The 1,920-nt window shown below is 30.6% G+C and overlaps 1 protein-coding gene across 1 annotated transcript; it reads left to right on the top strand.

The window, feature by feature from the left end:
- Window positions 1-42: 42 nt before the first annotated feature.
- On the top strand, window positions 43-900 carry TRIADDRAFT_62896 (uncharacterized protein; the record flags this gene model as incomplete). The annotated part of the gene is made up of 1 exon (XM_002118872.1): window positions 43-900. One exon carries the CDS (start codon window positions 43-45, stop codon window positions 898-900), a length of 858 nt encoding a protein of 285 aa, XP_002118908.1.
- Between the last annotated feature and the right edge of the window lie 1,020 nt (window positions 901-1,920).

Here is a 1,920-nt window from a genome sequence, read left to right as displayed (position 1 = left end):
ATTGATGATTGGCATGACAATAAGATATTTATTACAGACGTTATGAGATTTTTAGATAATGTTTTACAAGATTTTATTGATAATGCTCCAGATAGTATGAGTAAAGCTAGATATTCAGCATATAGAGAAAGAAGTGTAGGACTAGGAGTAATGGGGTTCCATTCTTTTTTACAATCAAAGATGGTACCTATGGAATCAGCAATGGCAAAATCATGGAATCTTAGAATTTTTAAACATATTAATGATGAAGTTAATAAAGCATCAAAATTAATTTCAGAAGAAAAAGGTGCATGCCCTGATGCTGAAGAACTTGGTCTTAAAGAGAGATTTACTAATAAAACGGCGGTTGCACCAACAGCGTCAATTTCAGTTATAGCAGGTTCTACATCTCCAGGGATTGAGCCATTTAATTCAAATGCATATACACAGAAAAGTTTGACGGGTTCATTCAATATAAGAAATAAGTATTTGAAGAAATTATTACAAATGAAAGATAAAGATACAGAGGAAATTTGGTCATCTATAATGAACCATGAGGGTTCTGTAAGTCATTTAGAATTTTTAAGTAAAGATGAAAAAGATGTATTTAAAACTGCTTTTGAAATAAATCAACAATGGCTAATTGAACATGCTGCAGATAGAACTCCTTATATAAGTCAGGCTCAATCTTTAAATATTTTTATTCCAGCTGATATTGATAAATCTGAATTAAATAAATTGCATTATTTAGCTTGGAAGAAAGGCGTGAAGAGCTTATATTATTGTAGATCAAAATCATTACAAAGAGCAGATAAAGTTTCAATTACAGATAATGTAGATAAGCACCAGCTTAAAATGAAGTTATCTCCTGTCGTTACAAAAGATGAAGATAAATATGATGAATGCTTAGCTTGTCAATAGTGTAATTTCATTTAACTTTTTCAAATTTATTTGAAAGGTTAATTAACATAAGTCATAAAAGTATTACTAACCTTATCTGCAGATAAGAATTGCTCTATAAGGAGTTAGAATGTGATTATACAGCAATATATAGCACAGTTAGGAACAACGATATAGTCATTGCGAGGGCACAAAGTGCTCGTGACAATTCAGTTCTAGAGACTAGTCATTGCGAATAAATCTTTGATTTATGTGGCAATCCAGAGAAGCTATTAACAAATGTAAATGCGACAATAATTATGGATCACCATAGTCGAGCTAAAGCTCTCATTCGTGATGACTGTAGGGTGTTATACATTCCTCCTTAGTGATAATTCTTGAGCGATACGCCTCTTCATGATTACAACTGGACTTTTGACAAAACTCTAACCTATGCCAAAAATGGCATTTTTAAAAAAGAAGTGATTTAGAAAAATTATGCTACTTTTGTGTGTATTTTTTCATATATTTGGTCAGCTTTTTCTAAAATTTTCTTTCTAAAATTCTCCTTAGATTCTTGCTGTGTATTTATTGAGGTTTTTGAAATAATAGGCATCTTTCCAAAACTCGACTTTATTTCTACTTGCACTTTTGTGGGGTCTCTAGACTTGCGCATGATAGGTTGATTTTTCTTTGATGTAAAACTTTTTCTTATACTTCTCTCATCTGGTATGCCTCTTTTTTTAATTTCACCTGTATATACTTGATCAAAAACATCACTAATAGCTGCAGCTCTAAATATATTAGATGGTGATTTGGAGTTTATTCTTTTTTTATTTTCCCAAGCTCTAACATTAATTTCATTTAGCAAATCAGAACTTTTACATAATACGTGATAAGCTATTGCTGTCATCAACATAAAATCTTCATCTTTTTTTGAATCAGATGATTGCATTTTATCCATCAACAGTTTTGATTTGGAAAATTTAAAATAATGCTCAATATCAAATCTATCAGAATATTCTTTAAAGGCGTCCAAAGTTGTTATTTTATCTCGAACTT

The sequence above is a fragment of the Trichoplax adhaerens genome, genomic scaffold, assembly GCF_000150275.1.
Source record: "Trichoplax adhaerens TRIADscaffold_2098 genomic scaffold, whole genome shotgun sequence".
NCBI classification, from domain to species: Eukaryota; Metazoa; Placozoa; class Uniplacotomia; order Trichoplacea; family Trichoplacidae; genus Trichoplax; species Trichoplax adhaerens.
This window is presented reverse-complemented; position numbering and strand designations above follow the sequence as displayed.